We start from the raw sequence: 27,666 nt of genomic DNA, 5'->3' as shown, positions 1-27,666 counted from the left end.
GAATGGGTGTGATGGGGAGTAATTAAAATCTCTGCAACATAAGGAAAAGGCATCTGAGGCCATTTGTGAGTCTGGCTTTAAAAATAAGTGCTGGATGTTGACATTACTTTGATACACATTGGTTTAAATCTGGACAAATAGCCTCTCTCTTCCACTATGTGTGAAGTCTTTTGCTTCACAGCTGATATTCCACGGGCTGTACAACTGTAATTTGCATCAGGATCAAGTTAATATTTAATTTCTTTTGGCCCTGTAGTTAGCATATTTTTTTGTAAGTCTTTGCTCAGATACTACTAGGCTGAGTGCTATAGAAATAAACTATGGCAGTAACAAGGTCTTTGGAGACCTTCTTAGGTGCCGTATTCAGAGCAGTTTCACATTTATTCCAACCCAAAATTGGGTTATCCTGGATCATCATCACCCTCAGGAGATGAAGGTATTTAGAGATACCTTTGCCACTCTCTCCTTTCAAGTTGTGCCAAATACAAGGAACAAGCTCTTTGCTTCTTTGTCACTATATAAAGAACAGAAATTTCATATAGCTCTGCACAGTGATGGCAGTTCTCTTACCCGCATGCTGATACTTGACTCAGAAGTCAGTAAATATACATGAAGGAGTCTAGGGATTTTTTTTTCTAGGGTGCATCACTATGTGTTCCTTATACCTAAATTTCACCTGTTAACACTCTGCTCAATGAAGGTCTCTCTGAAATTTTCCACCTTTGATAACATTTGCATTTCTGTTAACTTTGGTAACTTATTCCCATCCAATTTTTCAGATTGTTAATAAGAATAGAAAAAAATGGTTTCTGTCTTTAACAGTTCTCCCACAGAAAATTTTCTCCACAACTAACCTAAAAAGCAGAGACACAAAAAGATCCCCAAGCCCCTAACAGAAAAATCCATCTCTCCTATCATTATATATGCTGTACCATTAGAATAATAATTAAAAAAATAATTTCAGCTTCTCAGTTTTATGCTAGTATGTATACTAGCCCTTCGATATCACGTACCTTAACGGTGAACTGTATCTCCCCTCACCCCATTCCAATGGTAGAACTATCACTGACTTAACTGGGCCAAGATTTCAATCTCAGTATTTATCAATAAGGCACATTTTAGAAAAGCATTAAGCTACAAAGTCTGATTTCAGACCCATAAAATGTGATACTGGATTCCTCTGTGTTTAGAGTCCTTCCTTATATAATCTTTTGCTTTCAGGATGCGTAGAAGGAAGTCATGGAGCTAGAACAGAGACAGGTTTGGACTCAAGACAAAACCCTATCTATCTCAGTTAATCCTTTTGCAGATCAGAATGAAATCCTATACAGAACTTTTTACATCACAGAACCAAGTTGAGGGAGACAGAGCTTCCCAACAGGTGTTTTGGACACACAAAGCTCTCATGTTATGTCAGGAGCAATGGAGTGGGAAGGAAGGCTTGACAGGAGATTGAAAGGGAGTTGTCGGCTTGCAGTCAAGTCGTTTAATATAAACATGGAGTAAAATGAAAGTTACTCAGGCATTACTTTTGCTTTCAGGTTTGTTTAAGTAGCTTTATGAACACTTTATAAATACAGTTTTCTCCCTCTCTTTTTGTCCTGTAGATAATATGCACAAGCAGCAGCAGGAACAATTTATGCACAGCCTAGAGGAAAGCAGCTATGCACAGTGGTGTGAAGGAGGTGATCCAAAGCTCCCAGGAATCACAGTAACTGTTTCCATTGATTTGTGTGTTCTCAGAGCATATAAATATAGTAAGTCCTGCCCCTTTCCAACTGCTATCAATTCCAAGGATCTTAAATTATTCTTGTAAAGTAACTATGGATACTAAATTCCAACAGAAGTGTAATTAAAATCATGGTACCACATCTGCTGATTAATAAGAGTGCCTTTGCAATTGTGCCAAGTCTGAGCCTTCATACTGCCACGTGTTTCAAAGCAGAGTGAAAGCAGAATCTGGCAATTCCCCTCAAATGACTTCTTCTCATTTATTTCTAGTGACTAGTATCTCCATCAGAGACAGGTGATGAGATTAAATGAAATCTGGGAGGCACCAAATTGACAGCATCAGAGATGTAAGGCCTCATTTTAACAGCTAAGGAATTGTTCAGCACTAAAGTATGAACAATTTAGCTTACCATTGTGGCAACTTGATTCTAAGGTGGAAATATCGTATCTATTAATGAGGTAATTATATTATCTACATCTAATTTACTCCTTAGCCTTTCTAAAGCCTGTAGTAAAGGGGAATGCCAGCTAGCAGCAGTAAGTTCTGGCCGGATATCTGTGGCAGAATTAATATCCATCCACTCCTTTTGGACTGATGGCAACACTACTCCCTTCAAGCACACCCCCACATGGCTGTTGGTATGGGAAGAAAATTTAAAAGTCACTCCTGCTGTAGAACTGATACCAAAAAATCTTCTGTTTAAAGTATGCACACTGAGATACTTCCGAGTGAAATGAACAACAGGTCTTGCTGGTGTTGTCAGCTCTTCAAGGAAAAATCTTCAACTCACTAGACACATGAGCTGCTGAGAGTGGCAGTAGACAGGAAAGATTTGGCAGAAGCTAAGGAAACAAGAGGGATCTAGCATCTGTGAAGTGAGGAGAAAAAGGCATTCCCTCCCCTTTCCTGCCACCCCTCCTTCAGTGAATTCATCGCAGACAAGGGTGCGCTGCAGGCAGCAAACAGCAGGCTGGGCTGGGGCTACAGCGTTGAACCCTGCAGAGCTCGATGGCTACCGAGACTCATGCTGCTGAGAATATTCAGGGAACCTCACAGGTCCCCTCATCCGCCTTGGGTAAACACCTACTCTGAACCACTGCAGGACACCGATGATCTCAGCTAAGGGGTCTGCGATTTTGATTGCTTTTTTCCTTTGTAAACAGCTGTGGAAAAATCTGTGGATGTCGCTGTCCAATAAAAAGCTAAAGCTTCATACAAAATCTTAAACATCAAACCCAGGCTACTCAAGAAGGCTGCTGCCAAGGTCCAGAACAATCAAGTGTCTAACCTTGCTCGTTCTGTTACCATTTATTCTCATGCTTAAAAAAAAACCTTCCAGATGCCTGATGGTCCATATTCATAAACGAAATTAAACCAAAACCCAGATATTGGCTCAACAGCACTTCCCCAAACAAGAAATGTTGATGAAGAAGCCTTGACCACCATGGACAAATGATTAAAAAACATTATAGAGATAAGTGGTTTATACTGTGACATTAATATCTTATTGTATACTGGGACATTAAAAATAAAAAACTTCAGTATAACTCTTGGCTCCTCAGTAAATCAGCAATTTCCATAGTGTACTTTGAGAAAAATTATATATTTCTGTCCAAGCCAGTACATTAAAAAATAAACAAGAAGCTTTCAGGATTAAATTACGAGATATAAATACCTTACTTTGTTTTCCAAAGCATTTTAAAAATTACATGACTCAGTAAAATTTTTTGATTGTATTTCTCTGTGAACTTTTTCTCCATGAAAATTGAACACCTTTTTATGAAATGGATAGGTTTTATATGGCCTTAATCAGTAAAACTATCTGTCTCCAGGGCCACCCCCTACAAATCTTTCTATCTGGAAATAATTTTGAGAATCAATAAAAGCAAAGGTTTCTATCAGTTACAGGACTTATAAAAGGGGAAAATAATATGTTGGACCGATTGCATGCTCTGTATGACCCTTCCCAATGGCCAATGTATTAATATCTTCAGTGATCCCAATACATCTTAAGACTTTATTAACAGGTCCTTGTAACTTCATATTTATTTCTTCAAGCAGAAAAAGCCCATTAATGCCCAATAACAGTTCTGCCAACATGATCAGTAAAGGCTCTGTCTCTCTCCATGTGCATAAAAAATATGTAATCCTGCATTAGCACATGCAAGCCTATTTGAAATTATTATTTAAAAGGGCTATAAGAATTTGGAGTAATTTCTCAGTGTTTCTTCTTTGCAGGCTACTTCCAAGACGAATACAAATTCAGACTGCAGTGATGTGGCTGGGCTGAGTTTAAGGGAGGTGGTACAGGAGAGACTTCCACCCATCGACCACTAGGGCTGCTGAACACAGTTATCACACTCAGTGACTATGAACTCCGCTCCGTGCCATTTGTAAGCGTTGTTAAATTTCACCCAGGGCTCCTTCTGTGGTTGCTTTTTGGAAAAAAAGAAGATGATCTTGTCTGTGAGAACCTGTTTTTTAGCAAAACCATGCTCTGAGGATAAAGAAAAACTCTTCCAGTGGATAGACGTGCAACCAAATCTACCCAGCCTCCACACATTTCTCTCTTCTTTTTTTTTTCTCTCTTAGATGTTCTTCATTAGAAGTTACGGCGTCATGAAACTCTAGAAGTGAACTTGCTTCACTTTCAGGTCCTCCTACAAGCTCCTTTATAGATACCTTCTTTGAATGTAGCGGCACCATGAATGAAATGGATTCCCATGATCTCAGGATCGGTTTTAAAAAAACACATGAATTAACTCAACTTTTCATGGTTTTGTCCAAAGAGAGATAACCTATGCTCAAAGCACCAATAAATGTGACATATTAAACGCAGGAAAGTCTTACCTCACGAGGTCCAGTGGTTGGTATTTATACCACACTCCCCAGGAAGCCCAGCACTCATAGAGCAGGTGTCTGTGGTTTTCTGCCCCATGTGTTTTTATTGAATTCTTACTTCTGTAACTTCCCTAAAATACAAATATGGACATTACTGAACAACAGTAGCAAAAAAGAATATCTGAGAAATCTCTCTCACTAGCGGTATGGATAACACAATTTATGCAAACTCCATACTCATGCACCAAAAGCTAAATATGACATTAAAAGGACAATTTCCTCTGACTTCAGTAAGATTGGAGATTATTGCTCCCAAGAAATTTATGATAAAAGGCGTTCAAGTCAAAGGCTATGAATTAGAGAATTTCAAAGAGAAAACCACAGCATGATATTTTTCCCCTCTGAAAATATACTGATTTATCAAAGCCAAATGCTTTTTACAGAACAGATACAGAACAACTCTCCCTATCATCTCTGTTTTTCCAAGAAAAAAAGCATTTTTTTTTCCAAGAAAAAAGCATCACTAAATGGGAGGGATGTTAGAGGCAGAAGCAGAATGCAAAAAAGATTGAGAATAAATGATTACACAATTAAGAATTCATTTTGTGGTAAATGTCTGTTCAAAAAGAAAAAAAAAAAAGACTGAGAAAAATACCTCATGAAGAGGAAATGCAGCTTCATAGGAGCCATTACTGAGCAATCGATTCAGACCTAAGAATTAAAAGTATCCAGTTATTTACCAATAGGACCAGCAAACCTGCTAAACAAAAAGCAAAACACATTTTCTTAATAAGCTGGCTAAATGAAGTTTGAAGCCCATTGACAGTAAAAGATACATGTAGAAAAAGTCATCTTTTATAAGTTTTGATGAACTAATAATACAAGCAAAGACTTGTTAAAATATTAATCATAATCTATCATTTATTATGCTGGACATTTAAAGATTCATTCGCCAAATCCATCTTTAGCGTAACTTCAGTGAAATCAGGGACCTCACACCAGGATTGAAGTTTGACCCTATAAATTATGGTCTAGGGAAGCTATTTAGGGGAAGGCCAGATTTCTTGGGAGCTGAAAACTTCAGGGAAGATTTTTACATTTTTGAACTGCAGGCCAGTAAAGTAACAGAAACTCTTAATTTCCATACGATAACAACATTGTAAAGTGTGTTCAGTCTTAGAAAAGCTGCTGGACTAAAAATAGAACAGGAACGAGACAGGCTGCAGTAGTACAAGACCAGAAAACATACTTGAACTTGAACAAAAAATATTGCTATCTGGCACAAAAAAGTAATCATACACCCCCCTCAGTCAGGCCTTGTCCCTCTTTAATGAGAACCTCGAGAGAAGTAATGAATGATTGCTGAGATGTGGGCACTTCTCGCTTGGAAAGTCACCAAAATAGGACTGAACAACTATCAGGCAATGCAAAACTGAATACTGGCACTAACAGCCTGAAGGCATTTGAATTCCATTGACCAAGAGGCAATGAATCCAGATTCCTTTCCTAATTCACAGAGGAATGACGGCAGCAAGAACACAGCAATGAGAAGTATTCTTTCAACATAAATAGCACTTTCAGTGATTGATTAGTTTCTGCTTGGCAGAATACGCTTTCTTCCAAAGTCTCTGTCAGACAAGCAGAACCTGTAGAGCCAAGCTGGGATTTGCTCTGCCCAGTGATCAATGCAAGCTTGTGTTCATGGTAGGTACAACACAGGTAGATACACGTGGGAGCTTGAGGCAGGCAGGGGCTGCAACGTCTTTGCTAAATGCAATGGCTGCATGCACTGCATGAATTGTTCCCTCTCTTCTCTCCCCTCTGCTCACTGTCATTGCTCAGAGCCATTGCTACCCTCATCCCAGGAGGCGAGGAAGAAACAAGTTCTGGGATGTTTCTCCCTCTCTTGAGGAAGGATGGAGTTTAAACAGCAGGGAAATGAAATAGACTGCAGAGTTTTATGGGGATTGCCTCTCTGTTTGTGATGCCCCAGTCTCTATGTGGTACACAAGCAGTACGTGCTCTGTATCACAAGACAGAAGAGGCACACCATTTTGTACTCCAGCCTTCCTCTGTTGCCGCCTGCTTTTCTGGATCTGCATATGTGCCACTCCAAAGTTCTAGTCCATCCACTGTTTGAAAGGCGTGCTACAGTTAGGCATGGTGTCCTTTCCACTGAGGACGTCATTGGTGAACTGCCGTTTGACTTACAGTAGATACAGAGATACAGAACCTTCCATCTCCCGTAGGGATGGACAGGTATCCAGGGAGAAGCCCTCAGGGTGAGATGTACAGCAGCACACATCTTGCCATCCTTCCAAATACATTTTTCTGAAGGAGTAAAAGCTTTTTTGCATGAGTTTATCTGCTTCCCTAGGGTCCTTAATGGGTATGTATTTCTTGCTTAAATCAGTCTCCTTGCAGAGGTGATAAATCCCATGTGGTGACATATGTGCCTGTGAAAGTAGCTTGATATTACAGGGAAATGATCAGTCTTCCAGGCAAAGCCCCTACAACAGCAGTGAGTGAGATGTCAACAGCTAAAAACTGAGGTGATTAAAAAGGAAGCAAACAAGTCTGTTACGAGCCCAGGCAGACTTATCCTCTTTTTTTTGGGTGGGACTTAGCACCCTCATTTAAAAGCACGTTGCTCGGCACTTACCAATTTTGTTTTTCCCTTCTTCGTATTTCACTCTCTGTAAGATATGGTGTACAATTCTACTTCTTGTAGCGTTATTGAAGAAAGTATCTTTGTTGTGTATGATGAAACTATACAAAAATACAAACAAAGGGCATCTCAGGAATAGTTAGTAACATGTTTAAAGCAAATATTGAGTTCCATTACTTCCTGTAGCACACTAAAAATCTACAGTATGTGAACAAGTGCAAGGAATATTAAAGGACACCACATTAAATGAGATGATTCACTGGATGCGATGATGTCAGTAACAGCATTCATTCCCTAACAAAAAATTACATGGGGAAGTCAGGAGAAAGATCTAAGATATCTAAGCATTCATTATGATAAGCATCACTTTTAGATAATTCACTGAAAACTACAAAATACTTGCACAAAAATTTGCAAAAGTGTACGATTTGTAAGTGCAGCTGTAGAAATTAATGTTTGGTTTCTCTTTCAGGCTTCTTTATTATGCTTTACCATTAAGAGTCAGATGGAAACATGTACTTGGTAAACCACTCTTACTGAAAATCAAATACTAAGTTAGAGACAGAAAATATATATTCCTATGTTTGGTCCTGGAAGCTAAAATAGAGTAGAAAATTAGCTTTCAGAAGCTACTTATGGAGTTATGTATGAATGCAGGTTCAATACTTTAGATAGAATTGTGATGAGTCCAGGAAATTTAAAAAAAAAAAAAGCAACAAAATATATTGTATTGATTAGATTGGCTGGCATAATATATTTTATATAGATTTCTTAATCCCAATATACATCCTCAAGGAGAACAAGATAGTTTAGCATATCTTCATAATCACTTGAAAAATGCAAACAATATAAGAATATAAGTGTATACAAATACTGTTTCAACTTGTCAGTTAAATCCTGCTGAAGAATTCTTACAGTTGCTTGAAGTGTGTAGGGCTTCAGGATATGCTTTGAAAGTCGTTTAGACGCTTGAATAAGCAGGTAAGTGGATGGAGTTTCTGATTAAGTAGGCCTGTGCATATATTGAGGAAAACAATTTTTTTTTTTTACCATGTGGTCCTTAATAACAGGCTGAATAAAAAGATTCATATTTTATAAAATACTTTGGATAGGAGGTAAGACTGTTTTCCTCCTCTGTGTTGGCGAAGAGCTAGGGAATTGAATAAACTAATAAATAAAATGGTAAAATCATAGAGATGTCATAGGGAGACCAGCCTGTAGGTCAGTACATTAGACAAATCTGACTTTAAGAGAGAGCATCTTAAGAGAGAGCTTGTCATGGATATAAGCATCATCTTCCCTTCTGCACAACATGGGATCCACTGCTCAGTTTTCCCTACAGGTAATTTTACCCAAAGGAAAACCTGCTATTTCAGAAGGAATCTTTACCCATGGGAAATCCTACGTGACTTTGCACCTCCATAGGCATTTGGAAAAACAGGCAAGGAGTCCAGCTTATAGACTTTGGGGACCCCATATGCTCCCTCTTTATTATCAAAGTTCTCTGCCAAATTTTCCACGCAAGACAATCTATAAGTTCCTTATGTTCAGCTTCAAAGGCAGATAATAAAAAAAGTCCCAAAGTAAAGGTATAAAAGCCAAGTTGCTCCAAAAGCACCATAATTAATGAAACCTGGTTTTCTAGATGTTACTATCTCACGTCTCCTTTCCCGCTCCACCCCAGATACTCACAGATCTTTTCTGTGTCCACAATGTACTCAGTGCTTCACATCCCTACTATTCCCAAAGTCCTACACGTGCCCTACAGTACCTGTTGAAAGTAATTTGATTTATGCATATTGGCTGATTACCATGTGCATGCTGATTTACCAATGGGCTGCTACCAAACAGCATATACAATCGGTGTGCACTGGCCACTGCCTTTTCGGTATAGGCACAATTTCGGGCCACTATTCCATTTCAAGCTGCTGATACTCACAAAGTAAAGAAGACTGTGCTTAACTTTGAGACAACTACACCTGTACCAAATTTAGTTGAAAGTAACCAGTATGTAAAATAATAATTATTAGAAGGTCTTTGACAAAAGGGAAATACTGTCATCATGTAAGTCTTAATGCTTAAAGAAATTAGATAAAAAAACCATCTAAACTCTGAACAGACAGAACAGCGTTATTTCCATCTGAAGCTGGAGCTCTGTATTTGGCCATTTTAGTAGCAGCAGAAACAAATTAAAAGACTGTAGTAAACCAGAAATGACCAGTTAGTATTATTCCCACTTTGTTTCATTTTCTTTTAATGTCTGACTTTCCTCTCCAAGATCTCACCTCCCAGACGGTATTGAATGTTAAAGAACCATGAAGATAACTTATGAAATCAAAACAGCACAGTAATTTTCATTCTGACTTAGCTATGAGTTCTTGCATGATTCGATTGAGAATTGAATCACCTTATCTGGGAAACTAGCAACACTGATCCAGGTAACACCAATAATGTTAATCTGTTCTCCTTGTGATATAAGGTTATCTTGTCCACCTGTTATCACGACTGTGTCATACTGCAACTACAGGTAGCTGTTACATCAGCTTTTTTGGACATTTGGGCTAATAGTTTTTCTGCATTTAGTCACTTCTATTTTCATGAGTCATGAATGAAAAAAAGGTAATATGCAATCTTAAAAAGAAATAAGAACCACTTGTTTCAACAAACACTTTACTCATTTGCATTCATTTGTAAACTTACCAATTGTGTTGTTATAGCTTTTGATCTCACGTGGCTGAGAAGGAACAAACAGATGTGTTTGTGAAGCAGATGTCAACACCTCAGTATAATAACTGCCATGGAGAACTCTGCCTATTCCAGAACTAACTGAAGCAGTCCTAAAACACGTGTGAGTATGAGAGCTGCAGAGGTTCTGCCCTGCCCATCCTTGTGCCCGTAAAAGACATCTGAGGGCAGGAGGGGCAGAGGAGAGGGAGAACTCACCATGACTAGAGTAGGCGAAGAGGGGAAGAACATATCCTTCAGTGTTTTCCAACACTACTCATGGAGACATGGATGCAGAAGAGATGCTAGATTTCATCAAAGGTGAAAAAGGAGTGCTAAAATGAGTCCTCTGGATGTTCTGGACTACCCCTAACAATATCATTGTTTTGGGATGGAATTGCATGTGGCAAAGGTTAAAAATAATCCTCACCTATTTTTGAATATAAAAATCACAGAGTTTTTTTGCTTTGTTTAACTCAAATAATCAGATCATTTCTGTGAAATTGTCTGTAGAGTAGCCCCTGAAAGAGCAGTATCACCATAACCAAGGGGGTAGGGAGCTCTGGCACAGGAAATAAAAACAGGCAGCCATGAGTGGCAGGCATTGAAAGGTTGAGAATATGAGTAGTTACAACTATTTTGTTACAACATCCCAGTTAGAGGTTGACATAAATTAGGACAATGCCAAGAAGGTTTCAATTTATCTCCAAAAACACAGGACTTGCTCTTGTCAGGTGAGAATCATGCAGTTCTGTGCAGCATTTATCCCTCTCTACCACCACCCTTCTCTCCTACACTTTATGGGCATTTCTTCCTCCAAAATTAATATGCTCCAGGTTACCTTCTTTCTGACTGTGGGTGGTAAATCCATATTCACAGAATAGCCATCAAGGCTGTTTCATGGTCTACAACATCCAATGAGGTATTCAGAGGAGAAAGACTTTCTCAGTCTTTGGAGAATCTCACCCTTCAAATTTCAGTTCACGGGGGCCAGAGCTGAAGATGTTTCCAAACTAGGTGTAGATAAGCATTCATCAGACATAATTGAGCTATAAACTGCACAAGGCAGAGGCTTTCTAAAGAGCTTTTTAACCCTTGTTGCTTTCTGAAGGAACGGTTTCCTCAGATGTTCTGTTTCTGCTGCTCTTGTTAGAATTTCAATACGCACAAGGGCTTGAATATTCATTAGAGCGATACAGCTGGTTTTCAGGCTCAGTAAGGATTCAGGCGTTATTCAGGAGACAGTTCAGTTGAAGGTTTTGATCACTTTGTCACCTCATTTGTAAGATAAAAAGTAAGTAAGGATTAATACACTATTATTTTATTACCTGTGAAGTTAATATATAGGTAGATAATAAAGCCAGTGATTTGTTCCACAACAGTTACAACCATTAGCCTGGTCCTGTAAGTCTTATTTGTGTGAGCTGTCTTTACCCAAAAGGAAAATCCCAATGAAGACAATGAGAGCACTTCTGGCAGGAAAGGTTCCAGAGTTGATCCTTAATTAAAGTCCCTTTTAAAAATGTCATTGTTGAAATATTGCTCTTACATTCATACTGTAAGCAACATGAAGAGTCAGTGAAGGTTAATTGCTTTGAAATTATATTTGTAGCTTTCGTAATTAGACTCTGAACTGGAGATTTCAAACTATGTTTCCCTGGATAACAAAGCACAGCAAAACTGTCATCTAAAGAAGGCCCTCCAATTAATCCAAATTCAACCATGAACAAACTAACAGTGAATTCCTGTTCATACATTCTCTTCGGTAATTTTGGAGGTTGTACAAACCCTGTGAGGGTAAATTTAGCTCTTGAATCTTTGCCTAACATCCATTTGGAAAAAAAAAAAAAGGTTTTACTTTTCAACTTATTTTGGAGAAGCAAAAAGCAGGAAAAGGCTATTTTCTGCTGTAGTGGTAAGATATACAAGCCGAAAGCTGAATACCCATGCACTGGTTAGAAAGCTACAAAGTGAGGATGTGTGCATGCACCTATCAACATGCAGCTTTGCTCCACGGGATCCCCAGACACTGAAACACTCAATGTCTGACACTCACCATACGAAAAGGTGTGTTCCAAGCAAATGCCTGTTGCTGGAAGCAGTACAAACTGAAAGCACAGATGTTGTCTGCAGTAGTAATCACTACACGAGAAGCGCATTCTTTACTGCAGGAAAATTGCCCGACCCTCTGCGCTCCCAGGTAAACCACTGGTGGTAGCTAGCTGTCGTTGGCTGAGGCAATAGCAGGTTTTTATCTCACTCAACACAAGAGAAATAAAATCATCAGCTGTAGTAGCAGCAACAGGATGAGCCTGCAGTATTCCAGTGAGAATATTACCGCACATTCCTGTAAGTTTATTTGTTTGAAAAAATGTATATTATTATCACTTCCTATTTATTTTCATTTTGCCTGACTTTTAAGGCTGCAGCTGAATAATTTGTTTATCTAAAAGAAAATGTTTATTAATGGTTATCAGGGATTTTTTACATCATGTGCCTAAAACAGAATCACTTTGGGATGAAGAATGTATTAGTAGCTTTGTCTGTTTCAGATTTGGCATGTCACAGCCTCAAAACTGCTAAAGTAAAATAGAGAGTCGTGAAGTGCTGAATCTCTCCTCCACCTTCTTCTGCCGTTCCTCCCAAATCACCCTGCCACTCAAATCACTTCGTAATTTAAATTGGTTCACTCAGGAATATTCATCTGAGATAGACTGAGTTTTATGTATGTTTCAGTGATGCCCTGTTTCATTCAGTGTGCCAGGCAATTAAAACTTCCAGAATCAGAGAGAATTTTAAAAAAAAAACCATTACAGGGCATTTCCAAGTTTGGTTGCACAAAGATTTGTTTAAGATCAGGAATCTTACAGAACTGTGATTCCTTGCTTATACAAAGCCACTTAGTATAGTTATTATACTGTAGATGTATTTAAATACAAGAATGACCACCCCGGTTCAAAACAAGTAAGTGTCCATGCAGCCCTGTGCCTCGTCTCCAGTGGTCGCAGCTCTCTGACCCATCCATGATATTGGGGTGAGGCAGCTCAGGGGGACATGGGCACAGATCATCTTGGTAGGGATGGGATTTATTAGGGACTATCTGAGCCCTAGAGAAAGTTTAAAATGTAACTCCACCCTGAGAGACACATATCTTGGAAATCTGACAAAGGCACAGGACAAGATCCTCATGTACCACAAGGGGACATAGTACAAATGAGAATAACTCTATTAACCTCTGGTATACAGGGCCATTTATGTTTAATTAATCCAGATGCTGTCCTAGTTGTCATAATTGTGTAAATTTTTAATCTAATTTTCACAGAAGAAATAAATATTTATTTTCGGTGGTTTATTCAGTTATATATTACATTAATATTTAACCAGAGAGTTTATTGCCTTTGGAAGAAAAAAAAAAAGGAAAACATTTTCCTAGCTAGTATACAGCTATCTAAGAAATTGCAGCTAATTATTACTGTTACTATTTCCAGCTGACTAGCAGTTTACTACGTAAAATAACTAAGATGTAGTAGAAAAATAACTAATTATCATCATGTCCGATGGAAAACACTTTTCACATATTGTGAACTGCGCATTCTTGTAACTGATAATTATCAGAAGAAATGCTTTGGCATAAATAAAGCCCTTCCCCAGGCTGTGGCTGCAGAAGAGAGATACTACTCAGAAGTCTATCTTGAAAATTATCATTCTGTATTCCACACGATTACAACAAAATGCTTGCCTCAGCCAGGCAGAGCTTTTTTCCTCCAAAAAGAGATTTCCTATTACTTAGGAAATAAGATGAATTTTGGTTTTCTCTTATACTGAGAATTTAGTGATATACCCTACAAGGTATGCCATAATCCCTTTAGAAGAAAACCTGAAGCCATGCTGCAAAAGTTATAGGCACATCTCACAAATGTGATTCTTGCAGTTTTCTCCTTTGCCCATTTTGGAGGGAGGGCAGATGGTTAGCTGTGTCTCTCAGCACAAATTTAGCCTTTTTCTGAAAGCTAGCCTTTCTCCACATCTGGCCTTTTCCATGTGAATGGAAAAAAAAATGCAAGAAAGAAAAAGAACATAATATGATTTACTAAAATTGCAAATGATCATTGTACATTGGTATTTCAAAAATAATAATTCCCATTGAAAAAAGCCCCGATCAGGCCTTGCTGGTTTTGGTCTTAACTATTTTCCGCCCCAGACTCTGCATTGTAAGTATTGTCAGTCATCTGTCTTTCCATGGTTTTAAAAGTGGCTGTCACAAATGAAGACTGTACTCAGATCATATTTCAGATATCATCTGTATCAGACTGGAGCCCTAGATATGAAAACTGTGTCTAGATCAAAAAAGATCTATTGTCTTGCTGTCTATTACTTGCTGAGGTAAAAAAAAACATCTGAGGCTATGAAGAAAGGAAGAAATAAGGAATTCAAGACCCAGATTGCAATATTTAGACAAACATCAAATATGGGCAAACTCATATGAATATTTAAGGAACAATATTTTAGAAAAATAAAAGCACATAAAACCAGGACAGAAGAAAGAATTCTGCAACCTCCAGCTATGCTGTGTGGCAAAACCTACAGTGAGGACATGGAGATCTTACTGGAAAACTCAGTATATGGAGATTTATACTTCCAAGATGGTTGTATTTGTGAATGATTTAGTACATGACCATTAAGCAATCATTAAACATATCTTGGATAAACATTGATTTATTACAACCCAGAAATTCTAGATATGTTCAGCTGGCAAAAGCACATATATTGCTTGCCAGCAATACTTGTAAAACAGCCAGAAAAGTCCACGTTAGTGTCATTGAAAGACTGATATATTTTAGTCTCCCAAGGCTGTTTCTTAAGGAACAGTTTAATGTACTTCTCACTTAATCTCCTCTCACTTCGGATTCCAGATTTGCAAGAAAATCTTATCTTTTTTACTATAAACTTGAAACCCAAAATCTGTGCTTAAGGAGACACTAGTGCCATTTTTCAGCTACCACCTTAACACAGCGCACAAGGACTGAAGGCTGAGGTACTTAATGCCTTCTTTGCATATTCATACTTTCTACATGGGCATCTTTACTATTGGCTTGTTGTATACAGGTCTTTCAACAGAAAGCGTATGTATATCTTGGAATAAGCAGCAATTTGAACAAAGTAAGAAGCAATTTGTACAAAGTGAGTGAATCCCAACATAATTCACTTCTTGACTGTTAACTGATACTAACAAAATAATTCTTTTTAACTCTACATTTACAATTCTTCGATACCCGCACTCCACAATCAAAGATTAAAAGCACATACTAAACATGTTCCTGAAATGCTCTGCTTACCAACATACCCAGAAATTCTTGGAATAATTAAAACTCCTGCATGCAACTCACTAGACAAATATTGAACAAGTCATTATATTTCAAAATTCTAGAGAAACAGAATAAGACAGACACAGACAACAGGCTGGAGTGTGACGGGAACACAAGAATCCTCTCAGAGCCAGCACCTTTTGGGAAAAGGAGGGCAGCTCAGCCAGCATTTTATTAGTGCCAACACAAAAGGAACGGAAGACTACACAGAAAGCAAAACAGAAAATGTCAGGCCTGCTGGGGAGTAGAGCTTCAAAGTCTGCAATGATGCAAGAGAAGTGCCAGACGACAGCGGGAATGTTAATGAAACTAACACAGTATTTAATAACATCCCCCACCAGTTTACCAACACAAACATGAGCAAGGCAGAAGAATGAAAAAAATATTCTGCTTCATACATGCCAATTCTCCTTCCAGCCACAAAAAACGTTTATTATATGCTATAATTTTAAGGGAAGTTAGTAGTTAATCTTAACAAAAATACCAACCCAGCCATCCCAGTTCCTTCATTTTTTATTATCACTGGTCTATTCTTGAACTAATTTGCACCTTCTCTTCCTCTTGCAGGGCACAATAACTGACTCACCTTTTTGCTCAAGTATGGGAAGACTCTGTAATCTGAACCTGATGTCTATTCAGGGCACAGACATTTAGTGGAGAAAACCCTGGCTGGCGACTGGTGCTAGGAGCAGAATTCTACTGAAATTTCCCTGGAGATTTGCACCTGGTTTTGTTTTTCTGCTGTATTTGGAAAGACACTACTTATGTCAGAGGAGGTTTATTTTATTCATCCCTGTTGCAGCTAATTGTTCATTCAAAGCGAGGCGTTTAAAAGCACTACCTCAACTTGGCTTCTCCCTCAGTAAAATCACATATTTCACACTTTGAGCTGCCTGTAATTCATTCTGCATCACATGAATCTCCTGTCAGTATCCTGGTCAGTGCTGCCTATTTGTGATTTTGTTCCTTGGCAGTCAAAGATTGTTTCCAGTATCACAAACACTGTAACTACCCTCAAGACATACTTTTTCTCCGAAATTTGACAACCCTGAAATTCCACATGAGACCTGAAAGTCACAGAATCACAGAATCTTCATGGTTGGAAAGGACCCTTAAGATCATCGAGTCCAACCAAACAACCTACAATCTCTGCCCTTCAGAGCATGCCCTGAAGTGCCACATCTAGATGTTTCTTAAACACCTCCAGGGATGGTGACTCAACCACCTCCCTGGGCAGGCTGTTCCAGTGCCTGACCACTCTTTCAGTAAAGTAATTCCTCCTAATATCTAACCTAAACCTTCCCTGCCGCACCTTCAGACCATTACCTCTGGTCCTGTCATTTTTTACTTGGGAGAAGAGGCCAACACCCACCTCTCTACAATCTCCTTTCAGTTAGCTGTAGAGGGCAATGAGGTCTCCTCTCAGCCTCCTCTTCTCCAAGCTAAACATGCCTAGATCCCTCAGCCTCTCCTCATATGACCTGGTCTCCAGACCCCTCACCAGCCTGGTAGCTCTCCTCTGGACACGCTCCAGCGCTTCAATGTCCCTCTTGTACAGAGGGGCCCAGAACTGAACACAGTACTCGAGGTGAGGCCTCGCCAGTGCCGAGTACAGAGGCACGATCACGTCCCTGCTCCTGCTGGCCACGCTATTCCTGATACAAGCCAGAATGCTGTTGGCCTTCTTGGCCACCTGGGCACACTGCTGGCTCATGTTAAGCTGGCCATCCACCAGCACCCCCAGGTCCTTTTCTGCCGGGCAGCTTTCCAGCCACTCTTCCCCAAGCCTGTAGTGTTGCTTGGGGTTGTTGTGACCAAAATGCGGGACCCGGCACTTGGCCTTATTAAACTTCATACAGTTGGCCTTGGCCCATTGATCCAGCCTGTCCAGGTCCCTCTGTAGAGCCTTCGGACCCTCAAGCAGATCAACACTCCCACCTAGTTTGGTGTCATCTGCAAACTTACTGAGGGTGCACTCGATCCCCTCATCCAGATCATTGATAAAGATATTAAACAAAACCGGCCCCAAAACTGAGCCCTGAGGGACACCACTGGTGACCAGCCACCAAGAGGATTTCACCCCATTAATCACAACTCTCTGGGCACGGCCATCCCGCCAGTTTTTAACCCAGCGAAGAGTACACTTGTCTATGCCATGATTCGCCAGCTTCTCCAGGAGAATGCTGTGGGGGACGGTGTCAAAGGCCTTACCAAAGTCCAGACAGACAACGTCCACCACCTTCCCTGCATCCAGAAGGCGGGTCACATGGTCATAGAAAGAGATCCAGTTGGTTAAGCAGGACCTCCCCTTCGTAAACCCATGCTGGCTGGCCCTGATCCCTTGGCTGCCCTGCACTTGCCATGAGAGCTCACTCATGATGATCCTCTCCATGATCTTCCCTGGTACCGAGGTCAGGCTGACAGGCCTGTAGTTCCCCGGATCCTCCTTCCGACCCTTCTTGTAGATGGGCGTCACATTAGCCACCCTCCAGTCATCTAGCACCTGCCCTGTTGACCAAGATTGTTGATAAATGATGGAGAGAGGCTTGGTGAGCTCTCCCGCCAGCTCCCTGAGTACTCTTGGGTGAATCCCATCTGGCCCCAAAGACTTATCTACGTCTTGGTGCAGAAGCAGATCATTGACTACTTCCTCCTGGATTATGGGTGGGTTGTTCTGCTCTCCATCCTTATCTTCCAGCTCAGGAGGCTGAGCACCCTGGGGATAGCTGGTCTGACTATTGAAGACGGAGGCAAAGAAGGCATTAAGTATCTCAGCCTTCTCCTCGTCAGTGGTTGCCACTTTCCCCCCAACATCCAGTAAGGGATGGAGATTCTCCCTGGCTTTCTTTTTGTTGATGTATTTACAAAAGCTTTTTTTGTTGTCCTTAATGTTAGTGGCCAAGTTGAGCTCCTGCTGGGCTTTTGCCTTCCTAATTTCCTCTCTGTATAACCTAACGAGATCTCTGTACTCCTCCTGAGTTGCCTGTCCCTTCTTCCAAAGGTGGTAAACCCTCCTTTTATTCCTAAATCCCATCAGAAGTTCCTTGTTCATCCAGGCTGGCCATTTTCCCCGCCCTTTAGACTTGCAACACTTGGGGACAGCCTGCTCCTGGGCCTTTAAGATTTCCTTCTTGAAGAGTGTCCAGCCTTCCTGGACCCCTTTGTCCTTCAGGACTGTCTCCCAAGGGACTCTCCCAACCAGTGTCCTGAACAAGCCAAAGTCCGCCCTCTGGAATTCCAAGGTGGAGGTTTTGCTAACCTCCCTCCTTACATCGCTACGAATTGAAAACTTGGCCATTTCATGATCACTAAACCCAAGACGACCTCCGACCACCACATCTCCCACTAGTCCTTCTCCGTTTGTCAACAGTAGGTCTAGCAAGGCACCTCCCCTGGTAGGCTCACCTACCAGTTGTGTCAGGAAGTTATCTTCCATGCGCTCGAGGAACCTCCTAGCCTGCCTGCTCTCTGCTGTGTTATATTTCCAGCAGATACCTGGCAGGTTGAAGTCCCCAACAAGAATAAGGGCTGGCGATTGCGAGACTTCAGCCAGATGCTTATAGAATACTTCATCTGTCTCCTCATCCTGGCCAGGTGGTCTGTAGCATACTCCCAGCACAACATCTCCCTTATTTCCCTTCCCCTTCTACCTTACCCATAAACACTTGACTTTATCATCACTGGAATCTAGCTCTATACAATCAAAACACTCCCTAATGTACAGAGCCACACCCCCGCCTCTCCTTACTTGGTTATCCCTTCTGAAGAGCTTATAGCCATTCATCGCAGCAATCCAGTCGTGACAGTCATCCCACCATGTTTTCGTGATGGCAACTACATCATAGCTGTCCTGCTGCACAATGGCTTCCAGCTCATCCCGTTTGTTGCCCATGCTACGTGCATTCGTGTAGATGCACTTGAGCTGGGCTACCGATTTCGCCCCCATCCTTGGCCCTTTATCCCTAGGCTCATTACTAGTGGGCCTGGTTTTATCCCCTTCCCCCTTCGATACTAGTTTAAAGCCCTGTCCATGAGCCTTGCTAACTCTTGTCCTAGTACCTTTTTCCCCTTTTGGGATAGGGTTTTCCCATTCCTAGTGAGCAGGCCCGGTGTCCTGCAGATCAAACTATGATCACTGAACCCAAAGCCCTGCTCATAGCACCAGTTTTGGAGCCAGGTGTTGATCTGTCCGATTTTCTTGTTTACCCATTCGTCAGTCCCCAAAATTGGAAGGGCAGAAGAGAACACAATTTGTGCTCCCGAACCCTTGACAAGCCGTCCCAAGGCCCTGAAATCTTTCTTCATTGCCCTCAGACTTCTACTCTCCAGCTCCTCACTGTCTGCCTGTAAGATCAAAAGAGGGTAATAATCTGAGGGCCGTATCAGGCCGGGAAGCTTCCTGGCTATATCCTTAACACGGGCCCCAGGGAGGCAACAGACCTCCCTGTGGGAAGGGTCCGGCCTGCATACGGGACCCTCGGTTCCCCTCAGAATGTCCCCCCCTATGACTATTTCCCTCCTCCTGCTCTTCACAGAAGCAGTCTTAATGCATGGAGCATATAGTAATCAAATGATTTCTCTAGTGACATTGGTATGCCATTGGTATGCTTGGACAAGTGTTACTGGTAGGTCTTAATACTCGCATTTTGCAAGCAGTTTTGCTTCCATAAAAGTAAAAGATAGAGAACTACAAATGAAATTACATTCTCTTCTTTCTTCTCTTTGTTCTACCGTTGTAACTAGGAATGAAATGCAATGCCAGTTTATTTCAACCATCAGTGTTAGAAGGGATAATTTTGATTATGCTAAAGACACAGAAATGCTGAAAAAGAAGTTTTAATCACACCTTTAAGAGACAAAGAACAACTGCAGATCTGAACCAAGAGAGAATTAGCCATTTGACTACTTTAGGTATGTAATTGAATTTCCAGTGAATTAAGAGGAACTTTTCCATTGATTTTTTTTAGCTTGAGCTGGACCTTTAATTATTAGAAATGCAGACAGACTTTATGCTCTCTCAGGACTCTCCATCTCTCCCTTTGTGTGGCAAAGAACTAATTTGAAGGCACTAGTCTTTAAGACATGAACTAAGAAATTGATTTTTTCCAAGGTGAATCCAGAAGGAAAAGTTTTCACCTTGTAATCAAGATATAATAAAATACTCACTGGTGGATCCTTTGTTGGCTGAATGGAGCAGTATAGCAGTCATTCTCCTCCAGATCTGGCAGTGTCTCCTTGTCCAGTTTCATTGGCTTTCTAGGTAACCATCCTCGAAACCTGCTTATTTGTTTCTCGATCCTGCAGCACATGAAAAGTGTGAGCATTTGAGATAGTGTTTTTTCATTACATTACAGAGAACTTACAAAGAACACATGCTAGCAAACTAGGCCACTTAATATTTACAACTGGAAAAGAAGAAATGTCTTTTGACTTTTTTGAGGCAGACCAAATTATACATGCCGAACTTGATTATTAATAACCAGCTTTCAGGAGAGGAGCATCTTATTTTGTCTCAACAGAAAAGCAATGCTGATAGTACATGCTGCTATAAATCTTATTAAGCCCAATAAGCTCTTGGCAACTCTCTAAACCTTTATTTCTCAGCGTTTCAGCTCGTTTAAATTTCAGGCTTAATTGACACATTAGACTTTGGACATACAAACAATAGAATGGCAGAGACTGTGACAGAGAGCTTTGGCAGCTAAACCCCAGCAAGTTGCATCTCTTTACTGCTCTCTGTATGGATTCTTACCCTGCAACTGATGCTATAAAAAACAGGCTACTGTGTTCATTTGGTTCCATTGTAGTGTCTTGCAGTACTACAACCTCCATGAAACTAGAATATTCAGTTTATAGTTTAATAGGCGACTGCTACACAGATTCTTACACTTAGAAGGTGAAAACAAACTAAGATCAAGGTGAAGAAAGGACGGATTTAATTGCAAGTGCACTCATGCAAAGATGCACACTGAAATGAAGGGAAAGGGAAGAATCAGAGCTGATTGGAGAAGATAATCTAAACCAAATTCAAATCCAAACCAAAATGTTATAATGAAAAACATGTGAGAAAGATGAGATATGTCTGGCACAATGAGCCCTACTCTCTCAGAAGTTCCTAACACCTTCAAGTCCTAATCAGTGATCCCTGCCTGCAAAAATCATAGACAACAAATTATGGACTATGCACATACTTCAGTCACTGGATGAATCTTTCCAGGACTGGAACTAAAGGGCATGAATTGACATCCTTTGAAGACTAAGTCCAGTTCTGGATGAAGTTCAAGGACTGGAAATGTAGTTGTTTCTTTTCTTTTGACAGAAGTCAGTGTGATAACTTTATGACCAGCAAACGCTGTGAGGGCTGCACAGTCACTTTGAGGGAGGGCAATCCATACCCAAGCAGCTGAGCATGTGGGAAAATGACATGAAATTATTACATACTTTCATTTAAAATACACATAATGTTTCCTGGAATATTCAACCTTCTCCCTTCAGCTATTTTTACCTTGGATAAGAAAGATAATGCTAATTTTTAAACACGGGCACATTTCAAAATTGTAACCAAATTAGCTCTACTTGTTTTGGTACCATTTGTGTATTCCCATTCTGGGAATAGCATGGCGGGGGAGGGAGGCGTGGTGGTATTTACCATCAAGACTGTTTGGAAGAACTGCAATGCGTGTGCAAATATAAGACTTATAATCGTAAACTCTTCATGGGAGTGTTTGCACTGGCCCAGCAGTTCAGAGCACAGGAGGAGGCAGCTTGTAAATGTCTGTGCCCAAGTGCAGGTGAGATGTCAGATCCAGGGCTGTAAAGGGCCTGACCAACAGTAACTCTCCAGTTGCAGCATCCAGCCTGACAGCCTTGAGCTAGTCTGTGCAGAGACTGATAGGAATGACAAGGGAAAAGTAAGCTCTCTACAGGGGAATCCTCTGTCTCTTGGCCTCCAGTTTTTCTTCTGTAAAGGCTACAAGCTCTGCATTACTGTATACTCAGCAGGCTTACTGACTCTGGGTATGGAAAAAGGAAGAGGAATCAGGCAGAAAGGTTTTCTAAATATCCCATTCCATGCTTATTTGCTGCATAAATTGTTTGAATTCTCTAAGCTATTAACACCCTTGCTAAGCTGCAATCCTTTCCCATCCATCCTGCAAGTCAATGTGCACGTTTGAGATAGGCGTGCTGCAGGTTTATCACACCACGCATGCACGCATGCAGGCACAGAGTGCTTTCCCCACTTAAAAGCAATGCATTATTCATGTTGGCTTCTCACTGAGTGTACCCAGAATTTGACTGGTTTGCCATTCCCAGGACTCAGATTACTTGGCATGCTCAGTGAGCCTGCTGGCAAACAGGTCTGAGAAGGCTGCAAGGCCCAGAACATACACTACAGCAAAGCCATCCCTAGAGAAAAAAAACCCAACAAACTAGTTATCTCCTTGGAAAAGAAAAATAACCAAATTCTTAAATTGCCTACAGCTCACCCCAGTGCCATCAGCCATCAGCACAGGCTTTATACTCTACAGGAGCATCTCTCTCAAAAAAAAACCCTGAAAGAGTGGTGTTTGTGCTATCAAACACAGATAAACAGTGTTAAAAATCTACTGTGTTTCATCACTTCTTCAAGGCTAATCCATGCCTCACTTTTCCTTATGGAGAAGCTTATATACTCAGCTGAACAAGAGAACAGTGTTTGGAAAGCAGAGCAATCTACACAAGAACAATAGAGTGCATGGAATGACGAGGCACTGTAGAGTTAGCCACAATGAAAGACGAGAGTGGAAGATCTAATAATAATATCCTTCTTAAATTCCTTCTTTAAAAACACTTGTTAACCTCATAAAGCAAAAAATCATTCTCTCAATTCACACAGTGTCTCAAAGACAGTCTCTTCCACTTCATTCCTGCCCCTGCTCTACAAGTCTAGTCTTAGTACCCTCTTTCTGAAGATATTACTGTGCTTAACTTAAGGGTTTCTCAAATAATTTCAAAGAAACTGTTTTATCATTAGGAAGAGAGGTAGGGATAGAATCATTTTTTCAAAGGAAAGAGGAAGTTAGGAAAATAAAAAAGATGTTTTGAATCAAGACTGATTTTTATTTGTGGGTCAGCTCTGACAGAGCTGTATGCATATTGTAGTGCTAGATATTGTCTTAGTTTAGTTTTTAACCACAATGCAGGTACTGTATAGGTACCTGGTATGCCCCGTTTCCTCTAAAAAATATTAAGGGAGTTTTATTCTTTTAAATTTTGAGATCACTAGAATTTTTCAGAGAGAAAATTCAAGTCAGGTTGACAAGTTGTAAGTGACCTGCTCTGGGCTTTGCCTTGTAACAAAAGTCCTCTTTAAAATAAATTTTGCCTGAATGTCAACATAAAGTTTGGCTTAGCTCAAAAAATGGACCAAGGCTTCAGTTACTTGTAATCTTCACTGAACTAGGAGTGGAGGAAATAGATACTGTTATTGCGGCTGTATATCTGAGTTTCACATAAATGAAAATAAAGCTGAATATGTTTTCTTTTTTCCCACTGGGACTATTCAGTTATAGCTTTTCCACCTCGAGTAGCTATTTATAGACCTGAACATAAAAATTGAATTTAGCCAAGTGTTCTCATCACTCAAGAACTAAAATACCAGAAAAAGATCATACCTCTTTCCACACTGACTTCAATTCGCATCCTGACTCATAAGAAAATGAATGTAAAGCAAAATTTCATACATCACATATAAATGTTAGAATCTTCACGTACTCCTTCCTATCTATTGCTTTAGTCAAAGCAGCCATGTCTTAATTAAAACCAAGAAAAATTCCAAAGCTAACAGCTGCATTTACTGTAAGGTGGGGATGGGAAGTGGGGAGCATAAACAAGCTTTAGAAAAATCGTGTGGGTCTGTTAGCCTGTGCTGACCAGGTAAAATGCCTTAACTCCACAAAAAGCCCATTTGGTGCTTACTAATATTAAGAAGCAAATACTATAATATGAGATCAATGCTGGTACTCTCAAGTCACTAGCACACTGTGATGGAATTTAATATACAAAATGCTTTTCAATATCCTTATACAGCGGCATCATAATATGTGATTTATTTTCCCATGGATGTTCAGCTACTGACATTATCTGCAAAGTGATACAGCTGTTTACTCAAAAATGCAGATTTCTCAAATTTAATTCTTCTCTCAGAGGTTCAAGGGAATACTTCCACTGACCTCAGAGTGACACAGTAAATCAAATTCTATACCCTTTTAAAAATTGCATCAACAGCACTGTGGCATTAAATACCAACATTTGATCTGGTCTTTTCCAAGCCTGTATATTTTTTAGGCTTTTTGGAGATATTTTCCTTTAATTGTCCAAGGTGTAAAAAAGAAAATGCAAACTGCAGCACTGAAAGTTTTTCATTGCGTTCTCAGACACAAACCAGGCATCAAACATAACCTTAAAGATATTTAATAATTGAGTGAAAGCACTTCAAAGATTCTTGAAAAATACTCATCTCAAGCTCAATGACGTTACACCTGAGATGAACTTGGTTCATTGCTTTCCTATCTACCAACAAAGTACTAAGCATCCCAACAGAGGAAGCAATAAATAAATAATGTCATTGCTATTACAAGTAATCAACGTGCATGGAAATGAAAAAAAGCTGTAACTGTGGTATTTTAACCCCAAGAAGCTCACTAATGAGCTACATGAAAAGAAAGAGATACAGTATTTGCACTAACACACTTATTCTTTAAAAGACTCTATCAATTGAAAAATATTTTCTTACTCCTAAAGAAGGCAACACTGAGAAAATGAATTGCCTCTTTCACATTGCAGAGGCCTTAAAAATGCAACTTCTGTATTTGTTTTTGCAGATGTCCTCATGTGCCATGAGTGACTCCACCCTTCCTACAAACAAAGCTAATAAACTTTTCCTTCCAACTTGACCTTAACCATTATTTTTGTTATTGAGACCAAATGAACATAAACCGGACTGGCATACGAATTCTACTCACCTATTCATGAACTTGTATCGGCGGTGCAGGTAATAGATTTTTCTCCTGGAAGAACAGCAAAAATGAAGCCAGTCGAGAAGAAAACCCATCGTCAGTTACAGTATGAACTAGCAAGGAAGGAAAGGAGATTGAAGACAGAAGCCTGTAAGAGGTGGAGGAAGAGACTAAAAGAGAGATTAACAGAACTGTCACAGGAAGCCACACAGACTCTGGTGGCATTTGAATTGCAAGAAGGTCATAATTTTCCCATTGTCTTCTCCTTCTCTGCTATTTGTCATGTGTGAAGGATGGGGACCCAAAGATGTTTCTATTTCAAAGAAGTCCCTAAACTGTTGCAGGAATTCCATAGGGCTGATACAAATACGGATAAACTATGTCACATCCACTAGTGAACGATTAAAGCTGCATTTGGTGAAACACAAAGGGGAATGACTTAGAAAAGCCAGGAAAGTGGTACCTGATGCTGCAATATGCCATAACACATGCAGTACCAACCGGGACCAGTGCGTGCTGTTGGGGTAACATCCCTTGAAACAGAATATAGGCTACACAAGCAAATAAGTATGTGCTTGCCACCCCCCTCTGCCCCTCAAACAGGCACAGCTGATTTCTGTTGTCGGTGCAATAAGCTGTGTGGGAGCGCGCATGGGGGACAAGTGAGCAGACAAGGGTGCATGAGCAGACACATGCCGACCACACTCTCGGCCCGCTTCCTGACCAGTCCTGCAGGGCAGAGCAGCCCCCCCCGACCATCGTGTGTGGATCCAGAACAGGGAGTCCACCTCCTGTCCCACTCTGATGCTGCTGGCAGCTTTTGTACTCCTCTTACATGCCTACAACACCACAGTTGTCAGGTTTTGACACATCACCTTCAGCATAGAGATCACATCTCCACAAGAGTTAAGAAAATACGAGGGCTTTTAGGTGTGGTTTTGGGACCGATACTCCTTACTGGAAGATTTGGGTGCCTGCCTGGACTCCGGTTTCTTCCTCCAGGGGCTGACTTAGTCATCCACTGAAGGTCATTGCTAAATCAAGGTGGCTTCTCTGTATTCTGAGAGGTTCCATTGTGTAACGCTGAACTGTATCACTTATGGAAAATGAAGGGCTCACACTACACATATTCTGAATAGTCGTGTATATTATATGTACTGTAGGAATGTTGTTGTTAGTGCCTTGAAATCAAGCATAGTTGAGACATTTCTAAAATGAGACAGCACCGATGCTTTAAAAAATATAGAAAAAACCTGGTTAGTATTCCAGGTTGATTTTCAGAACTTAGAATTTAAATAGCACATAATACTTTGGCATTCTTTTTGTTATCAGTGTCCATATTGTGCTGGTGAAGTGAAATTTTCAAAACAATTTCATGTTGACCAGCCCACTTTGGCCAACTCTTACACAAAATACTGTTATTTATCTTGCTGTACTTAGCAGGAGCAGAGAAGGGTCAAAGCTAAGTGTTTTTGAAGTTGCCATCCACTTACTGATTTTGCTTCAAATATTCAGAGGTATTCACTGTTTTGGCACCCCCGTTTCGAAACAGAAAGGATTTTATTCACTGACGTGTGGACCTTGGACAATGCCAACCTAAAATATCGGGAGCTGTAAGCAATCAGCAGCCCTTAAAACAAGCGGTTAGATGAGGGCACCTGGAAACAGGCAGTCTAGACTAGTGGGCATTTTGTAAAATGCTGGTCCTTAGTTTTAAATGGTAGACAGTACTGTTGCTCCTAAAATAAAATTTAAGAGTCTGCCCAGCAGACATTAGTAAATCATCATGATTTCCTCTTAACAATATTGTAATAATTCTCTCTCTGTGGATGTGGAAAGAATGAAGCTGTGGTCCTGAAGCAGGTCAAGAAACCTTCAGTATTTTTGACGCTTTCTATATAATCTACATGGCATCTACTTTGCTATCTGCTGAGCGACAGATTTCAAAAAAAGGGACTTCAGATCAGGAAAGAACAAGTTGCTCACAGTGACTAAAATCTAGAGCTCCTAGTGTATTTCTTAATCATGAGACCTTATCCTCCTACTGGGGCAGGTTCACCTCAAGGAACGCCACAGAAGTCAAAGGAGGTACACTTTTGGGCCAGCCCATTTTTTCTATGACTAGAGCACTTTTTTAAAAGAATATATGAATATCTTGCAATAACTTGTGATAGCTTTTATATTTTTCTCTTTAGGACTAAGAACACAAGAAAGAACAGTTGAAGATTTGCTGGGAAAATGAAAACCAAAATACATACAGAATAAGCCTGCAATTTTGTCCTTAATTCATATCCATTTTCCCTAGCAAGTTCTGTACTGCTACAGCTTGTCTCATAC

At 40.3% G+C, this 27,666-nt stretch overlaps 1 protein-coding gene across 6 annotated transcripts in view; it reads right to left on the bottom strand.

The window, feature by feature from the left end:
* The window catches only part of ANO4 (anoctamin 4), a 201,939-nt gene that overhangs the window by 49,599 nt on the left and 124,674 nt on the right, over window positions 1-27,666 (bottom strand). For all 6 annotated transcript variants that reach the window (XM_074575938.1, XM_074575927.1, XM_074575917.1 and 3 more), the window contains 5 exons: window positions 25,336-25,380; window positions 20,498-20,629; window positions 7,236-7,342; window positions 5,229-5,284; window positions 4,583-4,704 (listed from right to left, as the gene is read on the bottom strand). In XM_074575938.1, the coding sequence (XP_074432039.1) occupies window positions 4,583-4,704; window positions 5,229-5,284; window positions 7,236-7,342; window positions 20,498-20,629; window positions 25,336-25,380 (462 nt within the window). The remainder of the gene's footprint in view (window positions 1-4,582; window positions 4,705-5,228; window positions 5,285-7,235; window positions 7,343-20,497; window positions 20,630-25,335; window positions 25,381-27,666) is intronic.

The sequence above is a fragment of the Larus michahellis genome, chromosome 1, assembly GCF_964199755.1.
Source record: "Larus michahellis chromosome 1, bLarMic1.1, whole genome shotgun sequence".
NCBI lineage: Eukaryota > Metazoa > Chordata > Aves > Charadriiformes > Laridae > Larus > Larus michahellis.
Note: the sequence above shows the minus strand (reverse complement) of the source record. Positions and strands in the feature narration are given on the sequence as shown.